Source organism: Heterocephalus glaber, unplaced genomic scaffold (genome assembly GCF_053883595.1).
Source record: "Heterocephalus glaber isolate CG9 unplaced genomic scaffold, H.glaber_assembly_v1.0 deba00001460, whole genome shotgun sequence".
Taxonomy (NCBI): Eukaryota; Metazoa; Chordata; class Mammalia; order Rodentia; family Bathyergidae; genus Heterocephalus; species Heterocephalus glaber.
In genome coordinates this window covers 3,831,550-3,857,786 of record NW_028258307.1, presented here as the reverse complement: position 1 = coordinate 3,857,786, position 26,237 = coordinate 3,831,550, and the positions used below count along the sequence as shown (strand labels likewise).

At 51.7% G+C, this 26,237-nt stretch overlaps 1 protein-coding gene across 6 annotated transcripts; it reads right to left on the bottom strand.

Moving 5' to 3' along the window:
- Positions 1 to 31: 31 nt before the first annotated feature.
- On the bottom strand, positions 32 to 19,191 carry Chrna2 (cholinergic receptor nicotinic alpha 2 subunit). 6 transcript variants are annotated; one of them, XM_013073417.3, is made up of 8 exons: positions 16,983 to 19,191; positions 12,775 to 12,898; positions 9,910 to 10,154; positions 8,759 to 8,910; positions 8,456 to 8,500; positions 6,370 to 6,479; positions 3,216 to 4,219; positions 32 to 1,955 (listed from the first exon to the last, which is right to left on the bottom strand). In XM_013073417.3, exons 3-7 carry the CDS (start codon positions 9,980 to 9,982, stop codon positions 3,247 to 3,249), a joined length of 1,353 nt encoding a protein of 450 aa, XP_012928871.1. In that variant the 5' UTR covers positions 9,983 to 10,154; positions 12,775 to 12,898; positions 16,983 to 19,191; the 3' UTR covers positions 32 to 1,955; positions 3,216 to 3,246. The 6 variants fall into 6 exon arrangements, with proteins under 6 accessions (XP_012928871.1, XP_021116976.1, XP_012928868.1 ...); XM_021261317.2 differs by having other exon boundaries at positions 3,216 to 4,224; positions 16,983 to 19,189; XM_013073414.3 differs by lacking the exon at positions 12,775 to 12,898 and having other exon boundaries at positions 3,216 to 4,224; positions 16,983 to 19,189.
- Between the last annotated feature and the right edge of the window lie 7,046 nt (positions 19,192 to 26,237).

The following is a 26,237-nucleotide window of genomic DNA, read 5'->3' as shown; positions in this document are numbered from 1 at the left end:
AAGAAATCGATGGTGTTCATCTTGGGTGCAGATCAAGACCATTGACTGGGCCTTGGCCAGGAAGCTGTGCGGCAACACATGGTGGGGGTCACGTGCACTCCAGCCCTTTGCCCCATATGGGCAGCAGGGTCACCTGAGCCAACAGGGGTGGCTTTTCAGGATGGATGCAGGGCAGTCTCCTCCGCGTGACATTCCTCTCCAGGCTCTGGAGGGCCCTGGGTGATGCTGATGACATTGAAGTGTAGCCGGTAAGGAGGGGTGGCACCTTTGACTGACCAGCAGACTCGGCTTTATTGAATACTTTTACTCACATGCAAGGTGGGCAGGAAACAGGAAGAACATGGCAAGCATCGCTGGACCAGATCACACCTGGAGGGCTGGACCACACAGAGAGACAGCAGGGACAGGGCCTGCATTCACAGGAGTGAGGAGGCATCCAGGCCAGAAAGGCAGAGAGAACTGAGGAGGGGCCTAGCCAGGGTCTCGGGTAGACAGTTTTCCCTGGGCCTGCCAGGGACAGGCACGTGGGGGTTCAGGAGGGGATCCCCAGATTGCACGGAAGTGGAAAGCTCCCCCGCTCCGCTTCCTGCCTGGGGTCTCATACTGTCTGGAGAACCCACTGCCCACCTCTGTTAGCAGCTGAGGTTGGGGCTCCCAACCCCCCTCGCCAGCACCCCAGAATGTGGAACATTCTCTGCCATGGCACAGGAGCGAGACGTACAGACTGCAGGCCCGTGGGACCCAGGAAGGTGGGCTGGGAGGGAACCTTCTGAGGCCTCAGCCTGCTGCCCCACTTCTCAGACCACACACGCGTCCAGAGGCTGACCCCACAATCTGGCGCTGTGCTAGGTGCTGGAGGAGTTTAGGCTGAGAGCTTGAAGTAAAGCAGATCATCAGGGACCAGGCTCTGAGGAAGGACGGAGAGGCTGCCCAACAAATGGGGAGGATGCTTTGTTTTTTGTGGTACTGGGGATTGAGCCCAGGGAAAACTGACTACATACCCACTCTTTAAATTGTATTTAGTTTGGGACATGCTGTTGCTAAATTGCCCGGGCTGGGCTGGAACTTTTGATCCTGCTGCTTCAGCCTCCCAGAGCGCTGGGATTACAGGTGTGCACCACCATGCGCCCCTCAAGCTGCGAGGGTGAGTTGGGCTGAGAACGACTCGGGGTGGGCGGTGGGCGGCCTTTCCATTTGTCCACAGCATGGTGCAGTGCAAGGGCGCCCGTCAGGCAGTGGCTCAGCTCAGCCAGCTGGGGCCACTTTGCAGCAAGAAAGGGGCAGACAGATGATAATGCAGAGGGGAACAGGGCTCAGAGGCCTTCAGGCGGGGGCAGGGCCCGCTACCTGCAGGCGGCCACCTCCCCCTCCCTTCCTCCCCAACATGCTGGACTCCTTTCTGCACCCCAGGCCTCCTCCTCTTCCCCCTCTGTCCTCCCGGGGCTGCGCTGTCTCGTGGTCCTAGTGCCACCCTCCACCTCCCTGCGTGACTGTCACTTAGGGTCCACATTGCTCCTCCAGGAGCATCTTTTTCTCCCTCATGTTGTCACCACAGCATCCCGGGGTGCTACAGAGCAAACACCTTCACCTTTTCCAGCTCCACAGCCTCCGAAGCAGGGCTCTGCAACCAGCAGGACGCAGCACAGGGCACAGGGATGTCAGGAACTGTGCTGGGAAGCTGTGACCTCTAGGGATGCCAAAGAGCAAATTGAGGGACAGCCTCAGGCAGATGGCCTTGACCCCAAAGGGTACCCTGGGGGCAGCCGCAGTCAGAGGTGGCAGGAGATGGTTGGCAGGTGCACCTCAGCGCCAACATGAGGGACGTGAAGTCAGATCATCCCCGGTAGGAATGGAGGAAGAAAGAGCCCGACGGTTCCCAGGAAGCAAACAATGATGAACAGCCAGAGGAATATCCTGTCGATGACCATGGCCACGTACTTCCAGTCTTCCTTCACCTGCAGGCACAAAGGGGCTCCCGGTGACAGAGGCCCAGGGAAGGGGGAGCATCAGTCCCCATCAAGAAGACCACAGGGGTGGCAGCAATGGACACAGAGACCTGGGCAGCCAAGGTCAGCCCATGTACAGAGGAGGGGGCAGGGTTAGCTCAGGCTCTCCAACCCTCCCGAGGATCGGTCCTATCCTATCCCACCCTCCACAGGGCCCAGAGCTATGTGTACTGTCAGGTTCTGGGTAAAGGAAGCTATAGACACACAAGGACATCCTAGTGCCACCTAGGGGCATGGACTCTGGGAACAGCGATTTCCAAGCCGCACTCCCGCAGTTGAGGTGCTGCAGGCTTCGCTGCCCATGCTACCTTCCACAGCCACCTGCAGGAGGTGCGGAGGAGGAGGCAGGTGCAGTCGCTGTGACCCAAGGCGAGCCAGGGACTGGGCAGGGGGCTTTGTGGAGCTTGTGCTCACAGGCAGCGCCGGGTGTCTGGATGCCTGGCTGCTCACAAATGAAAGATTCATGTTCTTATCTACTGCACGAGGCCACTCATCAACTACCTGCAGCCCTCCCTCCTCCCACCAGTTGCTAAGATGAACTCTGGTCCTGAACACTGGGTACACTCGGCAGGGGCGGGGCGGGGAGACCACCCTCACACAGCCAGGAGTCTGCAGGGTGTGCAGCGAAATAGTGAAGTTCACAAAATTCCCAGTCCCTGACAGGGAGCCGGGCGACCCTCCAGCTCGAAGGAGGAAGGCAAGGGTGCCCCGCTGACACACTTGGTCCCTCTGGGTCTGTCCTGGCACCTCCCCAGCCCGCCCCACAGCAGGCAGCGTGAGAAAAGGCTGTTCTGGCTCACCGCCTCGTTAGCCGGGGGTAGGGGATGTTCTTTTGTGTGCACACGCAGAGTACCAAGGACCTTCGGACTCAGCTACATCCTTGGCCCTCTTAATTTTGATCCAGGGTCCTGCTAAGTTCCTCACATGGAAACTGAACTTGCAGTCCCCTGCCTCAGCCACCTAGAGTGCTGGGATCACAGGCTTGAGCGGGAGGGGGCATTCTTGATCTCATGCTATTCTGCCACCTTCGAACAAGTGTCCCAAGAGCTGCCAGCTAGATGTTCCCTCTCACGACTGGCTCCAGACTCCAGAGGACCAGTCCTCGAGGGACGGAACTGGGTTGCCCCAGACTAACGCCCTGAGAAAAGATGTCCCCTGCTAAGCCTGCAGAGCCGCCCGGGAAGGGGCCCTCGCCCAGCCCACACAAACCGAGGAGTCTGCATCCTCCGCCCGCAGGTGCTCAGCAATGTAGTGCACGCCTTCCAGGGCCTTCTGCATGTGAAGGGACAGTGAGGCCTCCGCCTTGGGCCCCCAGGCCCCTGGGTGCGGGCGGCTGCGGCCATAGAAGGCACCTGCGGAGGGCGCTGTGCGGCCTGCACACACCCATCCCTCCTCCTCCTCCTGCTCCTCCTCCTGCTCCTCCTCTCGCTCCTGGGCATCCACGTCCATCTCCAGCCAGTGATAAGAGGGGCTGAGCTTCGGCCCCGGGGGCTCGGGGAGCCCCGAGGGTGGCCCGAGGGGCCGATTCATGAGCAGCCACCGGGGCACGCAGCCCAGCAGGACCAGGCGCACCCAGCGGGCCATGGTGTGGGTGCGCGTCGAGCGGTGGTGCACGTTGAGCACGAAGACCGTGATGACGATGGACAGGGTGACGAAGATCATGGTGAAGAGCAGGTACTCGCCGATGAGCGGGATGACCAGCGAGGTGGACGGGATGATCTCGGTGATGAGCAGCAGGAAGACGGTGAGCGACAGCAGCACTGAGATGCACAGCGTGATCTTCTCGCCGCAGTCGGAGGGCAGGTAGAAGACCAGCACGGTGAGGCAGGAGATGAGCAGGCAGGGGATGATGAGGTTGATGGTGTAGAAGAGCGGCAGGCGCCGGATGACGAAGGCGTAGGTGACGTCGGGGTAGATCTCGGCGCAGCAGTCGTACTTCTTGCTGTTGTAGGTGCCCGTGGCCGCCACGATGGCCCACTCGCCGCTCTCCCAGTAACCCTTCAGGTCCACCGTCTGCTCCATCTGCTCCAGGTCGATCTTGGCCTTGTCGTAAGTCCAGGAGCCGAACTTCATCTTGCAGTTCTGCTGGTCGAAGGGGAAGAAGGTGACGTCGATGCTGCAGGAGCTCTTGTAGATGGCCGGGGGCACCCAGTGCACGTCGCCCGTGGAGAAGAGGCGGGCCTTGGTCATGTGGGTCACTGCGAACTCCCCGTCTGCACTGGGGAGAGGAGACAGCTGGGGTCCCCTGCAGGCTGCCAGGCCAGAGAGCCAGAGAGGGCAGCCCCCAAACACAGCCAAGCGAGCCTCCCACACAAGGCTGCGACTCTCCCAGCAGACAGACATACCCCAGTGTCTTTTCACATGTCATTGTTTTCATTGCAAAGGTAGGAAGTTTGAAGAATAGTGGGATGCACACAGAATTTTTCAAATAACCACTATTAACATGTCATGGTTTGTGTATCATACGTAGGTGGCATGATTGAAAAATAAGGCGGATTTAAATTTAAAAATTATCACAGTAAAGGACATACTGCCACTAATTCCCCTCAAAATACTGTCCTTTACTTCAAACCCACTTACCTTGTTATTCTTGCCACTTTCTGAAGCAGTTCGGGAAGAGCTATTTCGTGAGTGTCTTTAGTTGCAGTGTCACGCTGCCTCGATGTCCTGAGTTGATTCAAAATATTTATCTTTCATGGTCATTTTGACTTTGGGGAAGAGCCAGAGTTGGCATATTCAGTGGATAAAATGGATGAGGACATCCTGGAATGTTTTTATGAGCCTGCCTCTCATTCACTGCACATTTTTTTTTTCCTGGGGATTGAACTGCAGACCTTGTGCTTGCAAGGCAAGTGGCAGAACCAGTGAGCTAAATCCCCGGCCCAATTCACTGCACTTTTGACCACACCTCTGAAGACATTCAGAAAGAGGACTTCCAGGACTGCTTCAGAAAGTGACTAGAACAATGGAATGAGTGTGTTTGAAGTGAAAGAGAATATTTTGAGGGATATTCATGCCAATGTGTCTTTTACTGAATTAACTTTTTAAGAAAGTTTTAAACATCCACTGTATATTTTTTTGTTTGTTTTGTTCCTTTGGTACCAGGGATCGAACTTGGGACCTTGTGGTTTCGAGGCAGGCAGCAGAAACACTGAGCTAAATCCCCAGCCCTCATCCACTGTATATTTTGATCACACTTCATGTTTGACTGTCATGTAGATCATTTTCATAACAGTTTTACATATTTGAGATCATGAGCTATTTGTAGTTTCGTTGCCTGTTTTTATTCATTTTATATTTTGCAGTGATTATTAGGAATCAGAATACACAGGAATAGAGAGAGTTTTTTCTCCTTCAGTAGTTTCAGGGTAGAGATACAGCAAGCTGAAGATGGGAGTTTTGAAAAAGCTTAAATTGAGTTTAAATTGACATCAGTCAAAAGTTTAAATTGAGCCAGGCATGATGGTGCATATCTCTAATCCCAGCTTTCTGGGAGGCTGAGGCAGGAGGATCACAGGTACAAGCCCAGCCAGGAAAACTTAGGGGCTTTGGGAGACTCTGTCTCAAAATAAAAAGGAGCTAGGGATGTCGCTCACTTTGAAGGCCCTGGATTCAATCCCTGGTACCCTAGAAGGCATTTTGGTCATTTCACGTAATCACCACTAGATGGCAAGAGGCCCTCATTTTGGAGAAGAAATAACTTCATTGACTTGGAGCTAGCTGCTGGAGGGGACGCTAGATGTCTGTGAGAGTTTGGACTGGATTTCTGTCCTAGTCTTCAGAAGACTTTCTTGTGATAATTCAGTAACACTGGCCAGAGTCTTACTGGCCAGCCTAAAACTCTGAGTCAGATCAATGCCAGGACTGCTGCTGACCTCTGCCAGAGGCGCAGGATCTTGGGCACCAGCTCCTGAGCACAGCATGGCGGTGGGGACCCCACCTTCTGTCTTCTGGAGCCTCTGATTGCTACAATCAGGCTGGTCCTTCCTGTCCTGCCTATGAGGCAGCTATGAATGACGACGGAACACAGATCACAACAAGTGAGTTCATTCCCTTTAAAGGCACTGCCCTGGGATGCCACTGACACTTTCCAACAGTGCCATCCTTCACAACACCAGCCACAGGCATCTGTACAGAGCAGGCACTGTGTTTCTCAAAGGAATACTTAGAACCGGCCAGTCTGTCCCGTGAGCAGTGCCAGAGACCGATACACAGTAGCTGTTCAATAAACATTGTGGGGGTACAGGAGTGAAAGAGCAAAGTGAATGAAATTAAAGGAATAAGCTAAGTAGGTCAAAGGGATGCAGGGACCCCTCTCCCAATCCCCTGCCTCAGGTCCCCTAGGACTCCCGCAGCTTCCTACTTGTTGTAGAGGACAATGTCAGGGATCCAGATCATCTCCGAAGGGACCCGGAGGGAGGTGACATTGCTGAAATCGGCCGGGTTCCAGCGCAGCTTGTAGTCGTTCCACTCCTGTGGGGCCAGGGGCTCTCATCACCGCACTGCCAGGGCAGGGGCCAGGGCCCCCACAGGGCAGAGGGCTGCGGTGCCTGGACAGGGCTCCGAGTGGGTGTCCAGCGTCGGTGTCTGCTACCCTGCTAACTCCCCGGTGAGGCCGGACTTTAGTAGCCCGCACCCTGGCTCCCTGGTCCTCAGCTCCCCGGTGGGCACTTCCTGCATCTGCAGTGAAGTCAGTCGTTTCCAGGGCATCACATTTTACAGTGATTTCTGCGGCCTGCATCTGGGAAGAGCCTCCCAGGAAAGCTGGGCAGGGACTGGTGAGCAGGCACAAGTGTTTCCCGTTTCACAGATGAGGGCACGGAGGAGCAGAGGCCCACAGATGAGACAGGGCGCTCACCTGTGGCCTCCAGACTGCTCCAGAGGCGTCCCCTCGGGGGCCCTGCAGGGAGGGGTGCTCTGGGCTCCACCCCCACTTCCACCACACGGGTCCGAGCAAGTCTGTCCTCCTCCCCACAAGTTGGGTTCTTATCCTCTCCCCAGTCCATCTGTCAGCTTTTCAGGTTGAACCCCTGTTTCCGGGCCCGTGCGAGTAGATTGTACCATCCCCATTTTACAGGGGAGGAAAGCAAGGCTCTCAGAAGCTATGCAGCTAACCCAGCATCAGGAGCTGTCAGAGCTGGCCCTGGACGGCCTGGCTCCCCTTGCAGTGCCCTTTCCTTGCCATCCCATCCCGACCCAAGTGACCAGGCCAAGGGGACAATGGGGGCACCCTAGGCTCCAGGCCTGCTCCCCCAACATTGCATGGCTGCAAAGCTTTCCAAGCCCCCAGCTGGCACATCTGAAAGGGGAGCTCGGGGTGAACGGTGTCAGAGGCTTCTGCGAGCCTCCTAGCTTGATTCAGATCCAAGTCCCTGGCACACAGCCGAGCACCACGCAGGGCTGGTGAGGCGGGCAGACGAACAGGACAACATTCCGGTTCCCCAGCTTTCTGTGTAGTCACCTCTGCCACAGGGGGGCCCGGGTGCCAATGGGCAGGAGGAGGGGCTGTGGGCAGGGCCAACCTGTTCCTCACCTTCTCCCACCACCTTGGTCCCCTGGGAGTGGACGGACAGAGCCAGGGGTAGGGAAGGCTCTAGCAAAGGGCTGTTCCTGAGCTGTCCTAGGCCCGGCACATCAAAGAGGGTCACACATTCTTTGGCTTCTCCTCCACTAAGATGCAGGACCTATACCCCTCCCCTCGATCCAGCTGAATCCTGTGGATCAATGGAATACAGCAGGAGCAGTGCTAGGCCAGGGTCCAGGCACGAGACTAGCAGCTTCTGCTTCCTGCCTCTTGGACCATCACTCTGGGAGCACAGAGGCACCAGATGAGAATCCACTTCCCCTGGCAGAAAGACCCCAGAGAATGGGCCTGAGAGTGCCTGACAGGGAGGAGCCTAGCCTGAGCCAGCCTTCCATAATCTTCTAGAGCCTTCTGTACTCTCCCTATACACACCCCTGTGAAGGGGTGTACACATGAGGGAAGCCGCCTTAGACTCTCCAGAACAGACTCGGCCACCAGCCAGATGCCAAGTACCCTCGCTGTGATCAAAGGAAGGAGAGGAAGCCATCCGAACTCCTGGTCATAAAGCCCTGCAGCATGGTAAGCTGGTCACGCTCTAAGCCACTAAACTTTGGGGCCTCTGTGAGGCAGCACAGACCCAAGCCTCCGCTCGCTCAGGGTTCTGTCTCTCAGTAGAGCACATCGGGGACCCCTCTTTTCACCCCAGCTGCACTGTGCCTTTCACCCTCCTTAGCTGTCAGATGGGCAGAATGAACCCTCTCCTGGGGCGTTGGTGACGGGACCGTGAGCTCAGGACTCCCTAAGCGGCCACTGTTCGAGAACTGCAAATTCTGCATCCGGCTTCTCCTTGGCCCCTGGTTGACAGAGGGTCCCTCAGGGGCTGTGGTCAGTGGATGCCTGTCCCCTCCTTCGGAGTAGCCCTCACCTGCTTTAGCCAGACGTTGGTGGTCATCATCTGGTTCTTCTCATCCTGCCAGCAGCAGAGAGAGAGGAAGAGCAGTCAGAGAGCCCAACCAACCCAGAAGACAGAGGCCACCAGGGAGGGCCACCTCTTCCGACAGGGCCACCTGCTCTCAGGCCACCAGCGTCCTGGGAGGCCAGGGGAGGCGAGGGAGCGCAGGAGAGGACTGAGGGGCCCCTTGTGACTGAGGTGGGCTGGGAGGACCCTGGGAAGGGGCCAGATGGGCCGGCGGGCTGCAGGGGCCACAGCATGGGAGGACAGGCGCACCACGTCGATGAGCTGGGCGATGGACAGCCCGAAGCGCACGATCACCACGTCCGAGGTGTTGGGCACCGGCCGCGCCCAGCGGTTGTAGCCCCCAAAGAGGTGTTTGAAGAGGCGATCCTCAGCCTGGGTGTGCGGGCCTCGCTGCGCCAGCGCTGAGGGGTGAGGAGAGAAGAGGAGAGAGGCTGGGGAAGCGGGTGTGTGGCTTCCTGGTCACCTCCCCTCAGGACAAAGCCTCCCAAGTCACTGAGCCTCTGTTTGCTCATCTGACAAATGGGGATGAGCCCAGCCCGAGGCGCATCCCTCGGGGATGTCTATCAGGTGGCTGCCATCAGCACTCACTGAATGTCAGCGCCTCTGTGAGACTGGACAGGAAGCAGGGACCGACCTGCAGCAGGGGCGGGGGAGGCTCGGACTTAGAGATGCGATTCAGTCTGGAGCGCGGGAGCCCAGCAGATACAGGGACCCGACCCGGGGGAGGCGCCTGGTCCTCCCGAGTGAGCCCCAAGAAGGAGGCCTCACCCGCCGCGGTGAGCAGGGCCGGCAGGGGGCGCTCCCGTCCGCGTAGGAGGTGAAGCGCCAGAGCCAGCCAGGGAGCCCTCTGGCACTTAGCCCATGGACTCAAGTTTCTCTCCCCCACTCCCCGCCCAAGCACTTGCCCCTTCCTGTCAGCTAGGCAGCCAGTGCATTTGCGTGCCAGAGAGTTTGTTACTGGGTTCGGCACCCAGCATGGCCACTCCAGGGCTCTGCTGCCTGAGCAGGTGGGGAACTCCAGCTCCAGAATCCAGATAGCAGCAGGCCATCTGGGACAGCGGGCATCGCAGTGACAACAGTGGCCATGTGGGTGTCCCGAGCGCCCCCAGAGCCCAGGTGCTAGTCAGCTGTCCTCGGTCCCCAGAATAGCCCTGGGAGGCCCGCAGAACTATTCGTGCTTTGCAGATGAAGAAGTTGAAGCTTGGGACATTCAAGGTGACACAGCTGCTATCACCAGAGCAGTGCCAGCCCTCCGCCTTCTCCCTAGGAACCCATCACCTGGCTGATGACCTCAGGACCCCCAGGCCTTGATGATTGTGATGAGTGGCCTGAGGGAGCATCCTCGACACAGCCTGGGGGCGCACAGGTGTGACAGCATCCTGGTGATGACACACACTCACCTGCTGGCAGCAGAAGGAGCCACCATAGGCCACACTTGGTGGAGGACAGGAGTGCAGGGCAGGAGGGCCCCATGGTCTTCCCCGGACATCAGAAGCAGGGGAGGCCTGGGCTTGTGGATGAACCCTGACCCTTCCGGCGGGGTCTTGGGGTGCTGGCGTGGGAGGGCTGCTAGAAAGGGGAGGCTGCGACGTCCTCTTGGCTCGGGCTTAGTGCCTCATCTGCACGATGGGAATAGTCGTGCTGCCTGCACGGGCAATCAGAGAAGGATATGGGTATGACTCACAACAGCCAGAGGTGCAAAGAACCCAAACGCCTGCCAGCTGATGGGCAGATGAACACAGGCAGCTTTCCACACAACAGAACGTGCTTCAGCCAGCGGAAGGGATACAGGGCCAGCGTGTGCTACCACATGGATGCACCTTGGAGATGTTTTGCAAAGTGAAAGAAGCCAGCTGCAAAAAGCCACTTATCATGGGCCTGTTTGTGCAGGGTGCTCAGCATAGGCAAATCTATAGGGAGGAGGAATGGGGAGTGTCTGCTTCATGATTTCTGGGTCTCCTCTTAGGGTAGTGGGAAGGTTCTGGAATGATGTAGCAGTGATGCTCTCATGCTCCTGTAAATATGTCCAAATGCACCAAATTGCACTTTTGGGGGCTCTGGGGATTGAAACCAGGGCCTCTGCACTGAGGTACATCAGCATCCCCAGCCCAGCCCTCTTCCCCCATTTTTTTACTGTTTACTCTGACACAAGGTCTCACCAAGTTGCCCAGGTTGGGCTCAAACTTGTGAACTTCCTGCCTCGGCCTCCTAGAGGACTAGGGTTATAGGTGTGTACCACCAAGCCTGGGTTCCAAATTGTACATTTCCTACAGAGTAAATTTTATGGTGTGAATTGTATTTCCCAAAGCTGTTGTTTTAAAGAGAAAGACCTTTCAGGTGAGGCAGAGGTACCCACCCTCCTCAGAGGGCTGACGTGGGGTGAGGGCAGGGAGAACCCAGCAAGCTGATGCAGGAAGGATCCTGGTCATGAGGGAGACTCTGACATCAAGAGTGGATGAACTTTTCCAATGTCTCCAGCAGGGAGAGTTGGAGGGAGCAGCAGTTTTATTATTTTATCTACTATGTGATTTAAAATGTGTCTTTAAAATAACATTAAGCACTACTTTTAAAAGTTTACACATTTTGCTGGATGCGGTGGTGCAGGCCTATAATCCCAGCACTTGGGAGGCTGAAGCAGGAGGATTGCCATGAGTTTGAGGCCAGCCTGGGCTACATAGTGAATTTAAGGGCAGCCTGAACTACATAGTGAAACTCTGTCTCAAAACAAAAATTGTGAAAGTTTACACATTCAAAGTAGCTTTTTTTAGAAAGAAAGAAAGAAAGAAAGAAAGAAAGAAAAAAAAAAAGAAAGAAAAGAAAAACTTTAGCTAGGCATGGTGGCTCACGCCTGTAATCCTAGCACTTGGGAGGCTGAGGCAGGAAGATTGTTGAAAGTTCAAAACCAGCCTGGGCTACAAAGACCCCAAAAAGAAAGAAAGAGAGAGAGAAGGAAAGAAAGAAAAGACAGACCCTCTTTCTTGGAAGAACAGAATGCAGCTGCCTTCTGCTCAGGTGCACTTTGCATACCTGGCCCAGAGGTAGAACCCTGACTCTCTGTATGGTCCACAGGTCCAGGGTTTCCTTTTGGGATGCTGAGAATGCTCTGGAACTTGATAATGGTGATGACTGCACAATGCTCTGAATGCACTAATTAGATGCCACTATGGTAAATTGTATGCATATTTTAAGTACAACTTCTAAAAAAAAAGAATTTAGGTAAAAGAGTGCTTTTAAACCATAAGCCAGGGGCCAGGGATTTAGCTCAGTGGTTCCACCACTTGCCTTGCAAGCGCAAGGACCCGAGTTCGATCCCCAGTACCCCAAAAAATAAAAAAATAAAAATTTAAAAATAAAATAAAATGTAAGCCAGTTTGAGTATCCTAGCACTTACGGAGGCTGAGGCAGGAGGATTACAAATTCAAGCCCACCCTGGGCAACTCAGTGACTTTGCAAGACACTGTCTCAAAAATTAAGAAAAATACACCAAGGGCTGAGGATACAGGCCAGTGGGGGCCCTGGATTCCCAGTAGGGGAAAAAAAACCCCACTAAACTATGGCACGGATGAAAGAATCGAAATCATTGTTAATGGAGTCACGAAGCCCTTCTGGTCATCCTCATCCTTCCACTCTGTCCCACCTCTGGGTGACCCCAGCCCCCCAGCCCCGGCACATCCCTCTGCTCTGCACTCTGGGACAGTACTGGCCTGGGGTCTGCGGTGTGGCTCTGAGCCCTGGCCAAGCCGCTCTGCCCGCTGGGACGTGGTCACCCTGCGCTGCTTAGGTCCTGGGACAGCACAGCGCACAGACGCAGAACCGCACCTCCCCACGCAGGCTGCTGCGCTCCACAGGGGCCGCCCAGGGATACGGCCCTGCTGCTGTGGCTGTAAGCGCACAATGGCACTTTGTGCCACCAGGGGAGGGCGGTGTGCAAAGGGCCCGACCTGAGCCATTCACCCTGGTTCCCCTGGGAGAATATCGCCCCAGCCACCAGTCGCCCTTACCCCGGCCCCACACACACCTCACCCCGCCCAGGTTTCCCCACTTTGTCCCAGCTGTCTGAGAGGTGCCTGGTTCCTGCCTGGCCCCCAAACGTCTCACCTGGCTGGTGGAGAAAGCCAGTGATTCCCAGGAGGTCCGCTCTTGAGCTCTCTCAGAACAGCACCCATGGGGTAAGACAGAGGGACGGGCAGGGGGAGCCGCCCAGGGCTCAGCCCCTCGGGGCTGCTGCTGCCCACATAGCCCTCCTGGAGCTCTCCCAGCCTTACCTGTGTGTGAACTGATGTCCCCTGCAAACCTGTGAGTGCCCACCCAGCCCAGCCGCAGCAGCTTCTGTGGTCCCTGTGGGTCTGGGGTCTCTGGCCCTCAAGGGGCTTCTTCCAAGCTGCTCCTCTGCAAAGGAAGCAGCGTGGTCAACTTTCTCCCCGAGAGCTGTGATTGCCATCTCGCTCCTTTCTCTGCGTCTTTCCTTCCCATTGTGCATATAGGTCACCTGTTTTCTCTGGGGCATGGGTTACAGGCAATTTTTACCTCTTCTTGACGCTTTTCTACATTTTCCCAATTTCCTCCCACAAGCATGCATTAGTTACTTAGTATAATGAAGTATTTTTACGCATGCAGTGATTCCTGAATACGCCCCCCCAATCTCATGGGGTTCGGGGCTCACCCAAAATTCATTTGACTTAGACTCCAGCTGAGTGGAGTGCAAGTAATCAAGGCCAACTCTGTGGCATGGGGACAGCCTGAGTCTCTCAACAGCAAAATGTGGTCTAGGCACAGTGGAAGATCATTCAGCCTTTAAAAGGAAGGAAATTCTAGCGCACGCTACAACGTAAACGAACCTTGAGGACACTATGCTAAGCCAAATAAGCCCTACACAAAGGACAAATGCTTACGCGAGGCCCCTGGGGTAATCAAATCTGCTGAATCAGAGAGCTGAGTGGAGGTTGCCAGGGGCCGGGAGTGGGAGAAAGGAGCCAGAGTTTAATGTGCAGAGCTGCACTGTGGGACAAGGAAGAGGGGCTGGAGATGAACAGTGCTGATGGTTGCTTTATTAGTCACTTTTCCATCGCTGGGCACAATACCCAAAACCCACAGCTTAAAGGAGGGGAGATTTATTTTGACCCACATTGTTTTGGAGGATTCAATCCAGAATCAGCTGGCTCCCAGTCTGAACCAACATGGTAGAAGGCTGTGGGTGGAGGAAAGCTGCTCACATCATGGTAACCAGGAAGCAGAGAGAAAGAATGGAGGAGACAGGGAGGAAGAGACACCCTTCTGTGGCCTCCTCTTCCAGCCAGGCCCCACCCCCTAAGAGCACAGGATTAATCCACTCGTGACTACAGCACCCCATGATCCAGTCACCTTCCAAAAGCCCTACCTCTGAACACAGGAGACTTGGGGGGGGGGCGTTCTAGATCTAGCAGTGGTAGCAAACCTATGGTATGCGTGCCACAGCGGCTATTTGTTATCACTGAAAGCTCTAAAAGGTTTGCCATCTCTGCTCTAAAGCATAGCAGTTGCATAACCATGTGTCCTGCCACCGAGCTGCACAGTGGCTACAGTAGTAAGTTGTGGTCTGTGAATTTTACCAATGTGGAAGGAGGGAAGTCAGCTGTGTGCACCTGGGCTTAGGTTTGGGCTGAGGCACCCGAGCCCCTTAGGTGGCACCAAAGTTGGGACTAAGGTCGGGGCTGGTTTCAGCCCCAAGCTCAGCCCCAGCTCATGGGGCAGATTCCAGGCTGTAGAGCTTCCTGTGAAAGGTTCCTGGGGAGGAAGAGGACCCCAAGAAAGCTCATGGAGAGAGATGAAGACTTGCCCTGAATTTAGAGAGCAAGACCAAGAAAAACATTTGCTTTCATCATCCACTTGTTTGTTCTTTACTCATTGATCTTTCCGCCATCTCATCCTTTACTGGGGCCAACAGTGTTGTGCGGAGTGACACAGTCAGAGAACTAAACTCCTCGGTCCTGAGGGGAACACATGGAAGAGAACCGGGAGAAGAATGCTGGAGTTGCTTTCGCATATCCACTCACTGCTGTGAAGCTTGATTGTATTCATTTGGTCTCCCTGCTTTCAAAGGTGTCCAAGGAGGCCACCAGGGAGGCCGTCCTTCCAGGCTTTGGACAACCCCCCAGAGCACTGAGTCAGCCTCTCAGTGAGCATCCGAGAGAGGCCTGAGCTGAGCTGAGCTGACAGATCCTGGTGCTGTCACCAGGAGCTAAGTTTCGTCATCACACCGGAGAAACGGCAGAGAGGGCGGTTTTGCCTCTGTTCTTTGTCCTTGTTCAGACCCCTGAAAATCCAGAACCACTTTCCAGTTCCTTTTCTCTCTTGCATCCTCTCTACCCTGGAGAAACTTAAGTGTCCTCAGCCCCTCCTACGTTACCTGTGGATGTCACCTCCGCTACCACTACCATCTAGAAGTCTTGTTGGCTGGTAAAATTGAAGAGAAGCTATAAAACCAAGTGCTTATATCCATCATCACACAGCCATGAAGGGTCTCTGCTTTCCTTGCATCTGAACTTAGAAAACAGGGCTTGTCCAGAAAAGAGGATCCCAGGGACGCCATGGATGCTGACTCTCAGGAGTCTGTGCACGACCTCGTGGTTGTGCCCTTGTGGGGTTTCGAGGCTTTTCTACATTTCTGCCATCATTTGGGCTCGCCTCATCCCAGGAAGGTGTGGAGAGGAGAGGTGATCACCTCTTATCCGTAAATGTAAAAAGCAGATCTCAGAGAAGTGGATCGATTTCTCCAAGTCCCCGGAGTTTGAAAGTGCTGAAACTGGGATTCAGGCTCAAGTCCTCAGCTTCTCAACTGTAATGAGATGGAGGGCTGGCCAGTGGCAAATGTATAAGAAAGGAAAATGTATGAGAAACTATCTGCACTGGCCTATGTCCAACAAGTCCCCAACCCACGACTGCCAATGCCAAGCCACTATCAGGCCCGAGGTCCGTGGCAGATGATCAGTGAGAGAGGACAGGTGCCCACCCCAAAGGCAGCTCTCCTGGAGCCCAGGTTCTAGAAGTTTGCAGTGCACTACCTGCCCCTTCCATCCGGTATCACGACTGTAAATTCCACCATCAGGATCTATTTCAGCTTTTAATTAAGTGCAGTAAAATATAAGATGTCTTTCTCTATTAGTGAGAATAGGAATCCAGGCACATTGAAGTTGCATCATCTAAACATCCAGCAAGAGATGTTCTGGACTCTGGAAGAACGTGCAAATGAGATGCAGTTGCCTCCAGAGGAACACTTCTACAAGACGCCCCCACATTTGCATCCTTTGCAATTAGCTCACTATGGTAATTTCATTAATTTGTCACCTGGAAACCAAAGGATAGATTGTCCCAGGTAGTTGACAGTAATTAGAGTAACCTTCCACCTCTAATTACAAAAGCATTTAAAGAGAAAGAGCTCTGGGCTCTGATGCCCTGTGTGGCTGGAAGGGCAGTTTTAGGGAGTGTGAGAGTGGAGGGATGTTCCTGTGTGTAAAATCTGAGTAAACGGGGTGCGCACAGGAGCCCACGCAAAAGCTATGGCAGGTATGAAGTGCTCAGAATCAACGTCCCCAAGAGGTTGATGCTCACCAGCACCCAGATCTGACCCCACCTGCCCTCTCTCACCCACCTGGGGTGTGGCTGCATGGAACTCAGGGTATCAGGGTGCTTTCCCTGTCCACCTTCCATACAGCTGCTTTTCAACTCCTCACCCACTGGCCCACCTTTGACTCTTTTCCCAAGCACCGCCTTCTCCTGAAAGCCGGCCCAGTTCCCACCCAGCCCCTCTGCCATCCAGAAAGCAAACCCAACACCCCAAGCACAGGAGACCAGCTCTCACACAAACGTCACCACCATACCCTAAAAGAAAGCCCTTGATTCAAGGAAATGGCACTGATTCTTCTTCTAAACACTACTCGCCAGAGATGCTTCAGGAATAGAGTGCTCTTCTGGCTTTCACAGATGCTCTGCCCGATGACCTGATCATAACTTAACCTCTCAAGGTTGGATGGAACTCTGAAGGTCATGTGGAATCTCACACTGGCTGATGTGGGAATTCTCTCCACCAGTTCCAGCCTCCAGCAACCCAGCAAGGAAGATTTGGAACCTTCCACATGAATAAATACTGTTGCTGTCTGCTAGTCTTCATTTAGGCATTTGAGGATTTACTGAATGAAGAAATAAATAAGCAAAGGAAAAAACAGTAGTAATTAAAGCACAGACACAGATTCAGCACCAGAAAGCCACTACTTCAGAGACCGAAACACTCATAGCAGCTCAGCGGCATTTCACTATCGATGGGCTTGGAACAGCCCAGCAGGGACAAGCAGGAAGCTTCTCTGTGGAGCAGGCAGCTTTTGGCATTCTGACATGACCCCCTCTTAAGTGCCCACAACTGCTAGTGTCCTCTGAACCCACACCTGCAATCTCCCACATAGACGAGCCCCCAGCATAAGCCTGGGAGCACCTTGCTTACCTGTCTGTGGTCACAGAAGAACACAGGACAACACTCAAGGGACACAGAGAACCAGTCTGGTTGAGAGATTCAGGGCAGCCAGCAAAAGTCCCCTATGACATGGAGCTGCAGGTGCAGAATGGAGCTTGGTCAAGCAGACACTGCAGCCTGAGGAGTCAGGAGCATCCCGCTGGGATGAGAGCTCCTTACAGTAGAGGCAGATGGGCTTCCTGGACAAGTTCTACAGAGGGTCCCCGGTTTCTTGGGGCTGCCCGCTGTGTGAGGCAGAGAGGTGTCACGCAGGTGCCAGGAGGAGGGTGGTCTGGAGAAACCGGCACAAGGGCAGCAACTGCAGGCGAAACGCACTCCCGGTCCCAGGAGGGACCACAGCGGAGTGAGCATAGAGGCTGCCCTCCCTCTCTCTCTGCACAGACACACGCGCGTGCGCACACACACACACACACACACACACACACACTGGAGGGAGGAGGAGGAGCCTGCAGCTATTCAGCCTGTGTCCAGCAGGGACAGACGAAGCGCTGCCTCTCCTCTATCCAGTCTTGCAATGCCTCCCTCTGTTCTGAAGGACCAGGACCATGGGCTCTGCGGTCACTACCTGGGTCCTGAGTTCACCCCCAGTGAGCTCACCCAGGGCTTGGCACTGTGTCACAGAGCAGTAGAGTTTTCGGTAAAATGAGAGCAGGGACAGAGCCATGGGCCACCAGCAACACCTCCCTCTGAGCTTCTCCCCTGGGGAACCCCTCTCCTGCACCCAGCCATCTGCAGGGCCACAGGTCACGCTTGCTGCCACTTTGCTCGGCTGCTTGCCTGACTGCCACCCCCAGCCCCAGCTTTGGTGAAGGTGACCTTGCCTTTGTCACCTAGAGAGGTGAGGGTAATGTCCTCCAAGCCCACACGTGGGTGTCCTGGCCCTTTCTGTCCGGCACCACACCTAGCATCCTGGACTGTGGAGCCCGTGGTCTTGACAGCCCCCGCCTATTAAACACACAGGTGCTCTCATATGGCCACCTCTCCCTCCCTTCCTACTTTTCCTTCCCTTCAGCCCCTGAATAAGCTTCCTTCCCAGCCCAATTCCCTCCTTGGGTTCTGCCTTCCCATCAAGCTACTTTGTAACTCGGCTCCCTGACTGTTCAAAGCTAAGGCCCTGGACATGGACGGCCAGGGTGATCACGGCTCTGTGATCTTGGACAGGTCTCTAACGCTTCTGTACCCGGGCTCCTCCCAGGTGAAGGGAGGATGGGAATGAGTGTTCCTTCTTCACAGACTTGTTGGGAGGAGTGGGTCAATACAAAGACCGGCAAGTGCTTCAGTGGAGCTGTACACAGCTCGTGCGTGCACGCATAGGTGCACACATTACACTCACACATGTGCATGATCGCTAGTATCTTCCCTGGGAAATTGAAAGACACAGAATATAGTCATAACTTGGTCCTCAGCTGCTTTGAAACTCATTGAATTTGAAACCCATTGGATTTGATACTTGATGCCTTGTGACACGAAAATCTTGTCCTAGCACTTTGGTGATCAGTGCCAAAGCTAGAACTTGTTGGTGTCAATTGCCTCATGACTCAACACGGCACCCAAAACAATTTGTTTGGTACTCATCTTTTTTTTTTTGGTACCAGGGATCGAACTCGGGTCCTTGTGCTTGAACAGCAGGCAGCAAAACCACTGAGCTAAATCCCTGGCCCTGATACTCATCATTTTTGATTCTCATCACACAAGCAACAAGTAACTGTACAAAAAGATCATAAAACTCTCAAACTCCCGCTATCCAGGACGAACAAGCATTATTACCACACCATATTTACATACAGACACACAAAGTTAGATGCATACATTCTTCTTCTGGATACTGGAAAATGAATGGAAGGAAAGAAGAGAGGAAAGGCGGAAGGGAGGAAGGGAGGAAGGAAAGAGAAGAAAACAGAGCATCGTAGATCATACGAATAGGGATTCTTGGTTACAAGGAGTTGAAGCCTAGAGATCAGTCCAGCAGAGCCAGCTTTGCTGAAGGGCGGTGGGTGGCTCACAGCAGCAGGCAGGCAGTTGGAGGACCCGCTTGGCAGGCAGATGGGCACAGGCAGCATCAGCCCCACTCCAGCCCAGCTCAGCCCCACGGCCAGCATAGTGGGCCCTGCTGCTGCACAGCTGGACATAAAACCCTGCAGCGTCACTGGTCCTCCTCCACTACTGTCCCTGGAAACCAGCCACTCCTGCTGCTGCTGCTGCTGCTGCTGCTGCTGCTGCTACTATTGCCACAATTAATTCTCCTCTGTCCCTCATTCTTTCATCACTAGCTCCCTATTCAAAGGTCAGGACAGACTTAGATGATTAACCAGGAACTAGACACAAGGAAGGCTGAGGGAGGAGGGATCCAGAGCTTTGCGCTTCTGTGCAAAAGAAGGGTGGATACCCCGGAAATATCTGAAAGTAGTATAAGTGCTGGGAAGCCCTCAAATCCCGTACTCTGTCTCTTAACATGAATGCACACTCAGACTTATGTAATCACACATTGGGAAAAATGCTTCTATCTTATTGCTTTAAAATTTATACCCAAGATTTGTTTAAATGAAGTATGGTTAGGAAAGACAGACATGGGAATGACTGTCAGCAAGGTAGGAGTTTAGACTCATAGATTCCTAGAACAGGAGGCAAAGGAGAGCATGCAGGGGCCACACAGAAGCACCAGGAGAATCAGGAGGCAGAAAGGACAAAGGACATGCATGGCCCAAAGTCCTTATTTGGGACCTTGATTTTTGAACCTCTAAAAGCTGGATTTCACAGGAGATGTAAGTAGCTTTGGCCATTAGTTTGGCCCATGAGAAATGGATGCCAAACAGAAAACTACAAAATCTTAGAAGACAGAACACAAGCATAATGAAGCCATTCCTTAAACAAACATCAGTGCTCATCCTAACCCCTACCGAGGTCATAGCCCTAAGCCTCACCAGTCATTCTGGAAACGTCCATTCTTACTCTGATCCTGACACAACATCATCTTGAAATTCTATTTTCTATGGGAAAAATCACAAAGTTCATCCAAAACACAATGCATACAAAGGAATGGAGTGGGTAGAAAATAAAGTAAATTAACAAAGAAATGAAAAAAATATGAGCGGGTACAGTCCTCATGGTACAAACAGGTCTTGAGTTTAGAGTGGATATTTTTAAATTTTTTTCCTCATTCATACCACAGAATTAGCACTGGTTTAGAAAAGCCAAGTGGCAACCTCCTGGGAGGGATTCATGTAACCTGAGCATCAGCGCAGTTAACAGGCCAGCAGGTGAATAATTGGGACCTCTGGGCTTGGAATTTGTCACTGCCACTGAGAAGATGAATAATGGGCAGTGGCAGCTATGGGGGCAACATGAGGAAAGGCATCTGTAATTGGAGTCGCTGGGCTGTGTTTGCAGTGACCCACCGACATTCTATAAGACCCATCATCTTCGGTAGAGATTGGTGATAACCAAACATCCCAGTCTTTGATGGTCATCCTAATTCTATGATTTCCTCAGAGATGTGGTATTGCTTTTATTTACTGTTTTAAGAGGGAGAGGGAATTGCCAAGCTTCCTCTTGGTTCTTCTTTCAGCAGACATGATGATGATGATATGATGGTGGTGGTGGTGGTGGTGGCGATGATGATATGTCACCTACAGAGAAATTTCCAGTGTCAGCCAACTTTCCATCATTATGACAAAATCCCTGAGATAAGCAGCTTGTAAGGAGGAACGAATTTTTTTGGCTCATAGTTGCAGAGGTTTCAGTCCACGGTTGGCCGATTCCATTGATTTTGGGCTTGTGGTGAATTAGTCCATCATGGTAGTAGTGCATGGCAGCTGGAGGGCAAAGAGAAGGACAGTAGGAAATCAGAATCTCCTTATATCTACCTTGGGCACACCCCTAATTATTCCTTCCACTAGGCCCTAACTTTAAGGACCCACCACTTCCTGAGTACCACAAGCTGATGGCCAAGCCTTTAACACATGGGCCTTTGGAGAAGACTTATCCAAAATGAAGCATTTCCTTATTTCAAATCTTAGCAAACAAGGTCCAAACCACTTTTCCCACACATTAGAATCAAGATGATGGGCCTTGTATACTAATGCATACCTCGAGGTCTTGGAAAAGGGAGTGTTTCACAAGTTCTTTCATATTGGGAGGAAAGCAAGCAGGTCACACACAAAATCCATTCCAACATCCCCATTCCAAGTCATCCACCACACTGTGCTAATCTGTGGTGTCACATCTTTACCTGGGATGGACTACTAACTGAGAAAACTGTTAGTACCACCCTTAGCTGTCCGAGCTTGTAGACTAACCCCAAATCTCTAAAAAAAATACCCACTTCAGTCAGCCAGACCCTGCTTCAGCTTTCTGTTCCCGGTCTGGTACCTCAAGAATTTATGTCTATATGTGCTCACCAGAATGTGGACATAATTGAGCATAATCTTGTCGATTTGGGGTGTTTTTGTCCCACTCCATGTTTTCCTTGTGACCTATTTGCTGGGACATGTGGAGATCTGAATGTGGTTCAGTCAGAGGCAGGGAGGGGTGGTAGGTGGGGCATGAGGAAGTCTGGCTTACCTGAGCATGGGGTATCTTTCAGGCAAGGAAGAGGCTCATCAGAGAGAGAGAGAGAGAGTGAGAGAGAGAGAGAAAGAGAAAACAGCTTTCATCTACAAGGGAGGCTCTATGAAATTCATCATGGGAAAATTCCCAGATCTTGAAACCTCATTACTCCACAGTTGGACTGGGGATTAAACTAATGCAATAATTGGGCAGAAAACAGGGTCAAAATTTGAGCACGGATTTCAGTCATGTGGGGAGCTGTCAATGTGTTGCCTCTCATCTCCAAATGCACCTTCAGTAGATTTCATTAAGCATTTCTCCTTCAGAGTATGCACAATGTTAAGCTTGCTCAATTGACACTACCAAAGAGACATTGCAGGAGGACAAGAAAGGGGGTTCTTGAAATTTCTGCAAGAAATTGGGACCCTCCACCTGGCTGACTAGAGATTTGCAAACAGGGTGATCCTCCATTGGAGGTAATAAAGCCCAGGGAGTTGGGGAAGTTTCTGGATTATTGCAAATTCCTGAGTGAAATAGTAAGCAAAAAGTAAGTAAGGAAGGAAAGAATATTGGAGACTTGAAGAGAAAGAAAGTGGTACAGGGGAGATGGGAGAAAGAAGCTGAGCACTTGAGAAGCTGTGATTGGAAACAGCTTCTTCAGGGGAGAGCCAGAGGTCAGGTAGAATGAGAAAGAAATAGCAAGGTGGTTCAGGAAATAGTGGATTCTACTAAAGATGAGTTTGAAGTCCATGCCAGGGATTTAGCTCAGTGGTTCTGGCACCTGCCTTGCAAGTGCAAAGTCCCGAATTCGATCCCTGGTGCCAAAAAAAAAAAAAACTCAACAAAAAACAAAAATCAAAGTTTGAAGTCCAGAAGGCATGGTGAATTCCAGAAAGTTCCAGAAGAATGAGTTTGGTTTGAGGACTGAGAAATACCTCCCCTGGTTGGTGACAGCATATTAGCCCTTGCAACTTCAAAGATTAAGTTGGAAAGAGAATCAGGAGCGGGTGTCACCACCAAAGTTGCAATGCAGAAGCAGACCTGGGAAGATGCCACCACTGCTACTAAATGCTGAGGACCATGGGCCTACACCATCCCTCCCAGCAGCTGCAGCCCCTGAAACTGCCATCCTACTCCTGTGTCCCTGTTTGATTAGCTTCCATTTAAAGTCTGGGTCTGGCGCTCCTGATTTAGTGAGCTGCCTCATAGCCCATCGCCCTGGATTCAAGGCAGGCTTGGAGCACATGGCATTGAGGGTTCCAGAGCCAAAGTGGCTCTTTCTTCTACCAAGATTCATGGGTTTTAATCTAAGGTAGGTCTGCCTTACAGGGTTCTTGTTTTCCACCACAGAAGTCCTTTTGGTTATGTAAGCAGAAAGGAGATAATTGCAGGACACTAAAAACTCACAGCATCTCATGGAGGATACAAAAATCAGGCTTGGAAACTCTCCAACCAAGAACAACACAATGACATGGATCTGGCCATGGTACACCTATCACAAGGCCACCACTGTGCCACCCCATGGGCACCTTATTGACTGACAACTAGGCTGCAGAAGTTCCATCTTGACCTTCAATGAGAAAGTAGACGCTGCTGCTCCTGCTATCACCAGAAGAAAGTTCCAGCTCCCTCAGCTGTTGCCTTATGTTGCTCATAACCAAGGCCCAAATTGCAGGCAAGTACACCCAACTAGCAGATCCCAGGTCATGCAATCAGTTATTAAGGAAGCCTGGGAAATGTAATGTTCACAGATTCTACCACGAGAAGGCAGAACTCAGAATATACAAACTATTGAAGAAGAAAGAAGCTGTTTAAAGGCTGTTGGATGGGTGAAAAAAATAACAAGAAAAATGATAAATAGCCCTACAAAATCTTTCTGGTCTCATTGCCCCAGAAGCAACTAGCCATTATTAGAATTCATAATTCCACTAAAATAAAAGCTCCTTGGTGGCCTTTATTTCTGGCCGTTGTTTTTACTGAAGAAACTGAAGGGTCTAGAACAATACCTGGCCCATAGCTGGTGCTTTATACATATTTGTTGAAGGAGTTGAAGAAATTCACTTAAACCACTAAGAAAAGATAAAGCTTCAGGTGGAATGTGAGTTTAGAAAACTGTGAGAGGTGACTATAATTTGAGCTTAATTCAGTTGCCTACAGTAGGGAGAGGTGGTGGTATAAATTCCACTGGTGAGTTTACACCCTGAAGAGTTAAACAATTTTTAAAATAGCACTGGAAAACCAAATTCTGAATGGAGGTAGGGGTGGTAGAAAATCCAAAATAAAACCCAGGGAACTAACTGTAAGTTTATTGGGAATTTAGTCATTGATACTAGGTGTTATTACTGAACTTTTACTTAGCCATGCTATGATTAGTCTTGTTTTGTGATTTTGTGTTGTCACCTAACCTATATTTCATACATATTATGATTAGCAGATATGGGGATGAGGGTTCATATTTCAAAAAAATAACCAGTTCCCATAGCTGAGCAGAGTAAGCCTTTATCTCCCTATACCTTGGGAAGCAGAAAATAGGGGAAAGGGGACTCACAGTGTGACCCATGACAAAGAGCAGAGTGCAGTGAGATATAATTGAGACCTTTAGTCTGTGCCTAAGCAGTTCAGGACTGCACTTCACAAGGTCTTACAAACTATTCCAAACCAGAGCAGTTTATTAATTAACTGCTCCCGAATAAACAAAAGGTCCATGTGATAGCATAATAGCTTCCACTTAACCAGAGATGATTCCCATCTGCAAGTGGAGTTTTATATTTCTAAGTTCAGTTCTGTGGACATTATTCCTCTTTTCTACTTTTAGAAAACTATTCATGTATTTGCTAATGGAGTTTTGGGGCAAAAGCCTCTACCCAACAGACCAGGCTTGGCCTCCTGTCCAGCAGTGAAGGAGCTTTAACCAGTCTTCCCCACTCAGGGAAGGACAGATCACCAGAGGAAAGATCTGTCTGCCAGAGGCTGAGGGAATCTGTGAGATTCATATAGGAGCAAAGGCAAAGGTTGGGAGTTGGCATAGCTGGGGGTTGCCCAGCTGGTAATTTAAGTATCCAAGCCAAGTCCTCGTCTGGTTGATGCTATCAGGACTGGTCCTGTCAGGTTCTGGGGGAGCTGTCATAACTTTTGGGGGATGATGTCGGTCCCATCCAGACAGGACAGCTCCTGCTTTGGAGGGCAGTCTAGATCCCATCATGGAGTGTCTTAGTTACTTTCTAGTCACTGGGACACAATACCCAGCAACCACAACCCTAAAGAGGAAAGGTTTATTTTGGCTCACAGTATTTTATGTAGAGATTTCAGTCTGTAGTTAGCTGGCTCCAAGGCGGGGTGGCATGACAGAGGGGTATGGCAGAGGAGAAACAGTCCATAGCATGGTAGCATGAAACAGAGATCAAGGGAGGAGACAGGGAGATGGACACTTCCAGGCCTCACCCCCAGTAACCTACCTCCTTCTAACATCACATTTAGCTGTAAACTCATCAGTGGACTAACCCAAGGACCCACCTATGAGGGCATGAGGCTTTCGGGGGACATCGAGAAATAAAGTATAACACGGGATAATTGCTTCCACTTGGGGGTGACCTCATCATGGGATGGCCTTCAAGGCTCTGCTTTTCATGGAATCCAAGGTGGCCGCAGGTTTAGAACAATGATTGGAGACTCTAGGCATTGCATCCAGGAACTTGGAACTGGGTGTTATAGAAGCTGGCAATTGGATGTCCCTGCAAATCCTGAAAACTACTTTAGTTACACTTCTTTGAGTGTCCTCAGTCTTCAAGTGGGATGAGAATGGCCAGTTAAATGCAAAGAAATAAAGCTTGTGTTAGACACTCCTTTAAGTTATTCACATATTTACATGCAGAGCTGAGCAGGATCTGACCCAAAGTGTCAAGGTCATGCAAGCTTCATATTGCTTTAGTTACCCATGGGGCATCTGCAAGCCACGGCTCTAGGTCCCTGTTACATATTCATAAATAATGCTCTGCCAGCCAGAATTCAGATGCAGCCACCAGAAATCACTATTTCTAAAATCAGTTATTTTAAAATGAAAGGGAAGAAAAAGGATTAAACATGGGATATTGGGAGCCTACGAAATCTTTGAAAGGAATGGAGGAGTCAACTCCGGGCTGGGCACTGAAGAAACAAAATACCAATGAGGAATGGTGATACACACCTATAATCCCAGCATTTTGGGAGTGTCAGGCAGGAGCAATACAAATTTGAGCCCAGCCTAGACAACTCAGCAAGACCTTGTCTCAAAAGAAATATAAAAATGGGTTAGGAATATAGCTCAGTGCAGAGGCCCTGGGTTCAATTCCAAGTACTATCAAGAAGAAAAGAAAGGAAACACTACACCACCAGTGAACCAGAAATTGCTCCCTCTGCCCAAGACAGCTGACCCCCACTGGACTGAGTTCAAGCACACAAGGATCTAAAAGAGGGCTAAGGATTAGGAAAAAACTCCAAAGTCTTTGGTAAGCAATTGAGCCAATGGCAATGGGGAGCATCCTGGTAGGAACAGATGTTGAACATGGAAAGGGAATAAGAGTTTTCCTTTATTCATGATTAATTCTAGATGCATATTAGATACTCAATAGCAGTACTGAGGAAGTAGCTGGCTATGCAAGGCTGGAGCCTAAAGAAAGTTTGTGATTTAAATATAAAGGGTTG

Bases quoted from the DNA above. Each gene is read 5' to 3' on its own strand.
- Chrna2 (XM_021261317.2), bottom strand. From the start codon at position 9,982: ATGGGGCCCTCCTGCCCTGCACTCCTGTCCTCCACCAAGTGTGGCCTA. The intron at 8,911-9,909 runs GTGAGTGTGTGT...CTCACCCCTCAG, and splicing joins GCTCCTTCTGCTGCCAGCAG to CGCTGGCGCAGCGAGGCCCG. The intron at 6,480-8,455 runs GTGAGGGCTACT...CTGGCCCCACAG, and splicing joins CCAACGTCTGGCTAAAGCAG to GAGTGGAACGACTACAAGCT.